Source organism: Octopus bimaculoides, chromosome 13 (genome assembly GCF_046866305.1).
Source record: "Octopus bimaculoides isolate indiv1 chromosome 13, ASM4686630v1, whole genome shotgun sequence".
Lineage (NCBI taxonomy): Eukaryota > Metazoa > Mollusca > Cephalopoda > Octopoda > Octopodidae > Octopus > Octopus bimaculoides.
In genome coordinates this window covers 56,392,261-56,394,760 of record NC_142940.1, presented here as the reverse complement: position 1 = coordinate 56,394,760, position 2,500 = coordinate 56,392,261, and the positions used below count along the sequence as shown (strand labels likewise).

General features: G+C 31.7%; 1 protein-coding gene across 13 annotated transcripts in view; it reads left to right on the top strand.

The window, feature by feature from the left end:
* LOC106881557 (CDK5 and ABL1 enzyme substrate 1) overlaps positions 1-2,500 on the top strand; it is a 75,291-nt gene that overhangs the window by 35,010 nt on the left and 37,781 nt on the right. For 7 of the 13 annotated variants that reach the window (XM_014931998.3, XM_089362055.1, XM_089362052.1 and 4 more), the window contains one exon: positions 1,026-1,058. The exons of the other annotated variants lie outside the window; for them this stretch is intronic. In XM_014931998.3, the coding sequence (XP_014787484.1) occupies positions 1,026-1,058 (33 nt within the window). The remainder of the gene's footprint in view (positions 1-1,025; positions 1,059-2,500) is intronic. 13 annotated transcript variants of the gene reach the window in all.

The following is a 2,500-nucleotide window of genomic DNA, read 5'->3' as shown; positions in this document are numbered from 1 at the left end:
TATTCAACTTATTTTCCAACAAGATTAACTCTAAGGAAATAGTATATACAATACTTCATTTTCATATTTGGTTTACAAGATTTTTAATGTGAACTCGTGTGTTGAAACATTTTGTTGTATCTTAGGAGGGTCATTATGCCAATAATAAACACACAAACTGACTCTATTTCACTTCTTTATTTTAATTTGTCAGTTGGTCAACCATTTGACTAATTAACAAATGAAAGTAAAGAAGTGAAATAGAACCAATGCATGTGTTTATGATTGGCATAATGACCCTCTCAAGATACAACAAAACAGTTAATAACATGCCTACAGTAAAATAATGCCTATTTGAGGTAAATAAAATCTGTGTCATACAACAATATACCTTCAGTTGAATAATGTCTATTTAAGGTAAGTAAATATGGTTTTGTCTGACGAAGTTCACAATGGAAATGGAAATAATGGAATTGAAAGTTAGCAAGCTGTGATATTCAGTGGTTCACAAAGATGAGGTTGAATTCTGCCAAAATTTTGGTTGACCTTTTATACTGAATGATGCATATCCCTTTTGGTAAAAGATTGTTTTTATTTTTATTTTTATTTATTTTTATTTCAAAGGGTCTTCAGTAACATTACTCACATTGTTTTGCCAATAATAAGCACATCGCACTAGTTCTATTTTACTTCTTTGGCTTTGTTTATTAATTGGTTAAATGATTAACCAATGGACAAATTACAATAAAGAAGTGCAATTTAACCAGTGTGTGTGTGTGTGTATTTATTATTGGTGTAATGACCCTCCCAAGGTTTAACAAAATATGTTTCAACACACAAGTTCACATCTATTACAGAAATCCTTATTCTTACTCTGCTTCTCTCATGTTATACGAACATGATATATAATAGTTCTACACCTTTTCTTTCTCACTTTCAGTTGGACTTCTTTACCTGAACTTTATCCTTTCACTCCCAACAGCCCATCAAAGTATTGTAACCCCTAAAAGCTAAATGCTTTTTTTCTCAATTTATGTTTTTTTCAGAGCAGTCCTCTCGGATTCTACTCCTCTTCGCAGGTTACCATTTTATTTCATTACCTTTTTTTTCATTTTTTTTTTTGCATGACTTGTTGTTGTCATTGTTATTATTATTACTACTACTATTATTATTATCATTATTACTTTTTTATTGGTGTCCCATCAGTAGTCTAGACTTGTGACATTTTTTGTGCTTCTTTTTAACCAACCCTAGATCAAGATACATTGTTCTTACTTTGTCTTAACAGTGGGCAAGTCAGCTGAAACAGAGCAGCACCAGACTAAATGCTTTCGCTCCCCTCCTCTCAATTTTAAGTTCAGATCCTATTGGGGATTACTTTATTTACCTTTCAACCCTTGAGGGTTCATAGCATAAGTACCAAGTACCAGTTATACACTGAGGTTAATTCAGTTGACTACACTGCAGCCACCCCTACAAAAAAAAAAAAAAGATTTGTGCATTATGAAAAATTATAATAATAATTATTTTTATTATTATTATTATTATTACATTTTATTTCTTATGTGCCGTGTTAGTTTAGATGAGGTGAATGCCTCTGCTAACCTTACTTTAATATATTTTTAACTAAACTTGACTTGAGAGAATATGTGCTGTGAGTTATATTGGAGATTTTGGCATTTTGCTGAGACCAAAATACCCAATATTACATCCAAAATTATTACTCAAGAATAGTTGCTTTTCTTTTCCTTTTTTTTTTTCTTGTTTTCATATTTTCTATTTTTAAATTTTACCCTTTTAATGTTGCTTAAAAGAAAAAAACTTAGTTTTTAGTCACTGTTTTTAGATATGTAGCTTTAAAACAGTGATTTTATCTACCATTAGAATTTTAGTCCTTTTGTCTTCCAAAAGAACATTCTCTTAACTGTTTCTTTTCTTTTATTCTATTTTGTGAACTGTTTTATATTTGGTGGTGGATATGATATTACATAGTTGATGCCGCTATTTTTACAGCTTGGTACCCTGTTTAGGCAATGAAAAAGCTTTTATGTGGTTGCTTGATCTACTAGAAATAGCAGCCATATCGCCTTCAAATCACACCCTACCTGCTTAGAAAGGGAATGCTACTTCAGGTAAAGAAAAACAGAAAGAGAGAAAAACACAGATGAGCACAGCTTTGAGCATCAGTTTGATTGTTCAGAGCTGTCATGGGGCTGAACAATAACCACAACAGCTTGACTCTTGACCTGCTTTTAAAGTAGGAATGGAATCTATTGTCATTTAGGCAGATGGAGGCAAAGAAGAATATATCATCCTCAACTTGAGGGCAACTGTAGTAAGGTTTGAACTCTTGCCCATATGGTTTATTATTTAGTACTGCAACCACTTAGATTGAGTTAGTGCAATCAACAGAATAAAAATTATTAGAAGAGATGGAGAGAACTGAAGATACTACAACAAGGCAAAGTTTGGTAGTTCTGGATAGAGAAGAGTTATCAATCAAAAAAGTCAAAAGAAATGA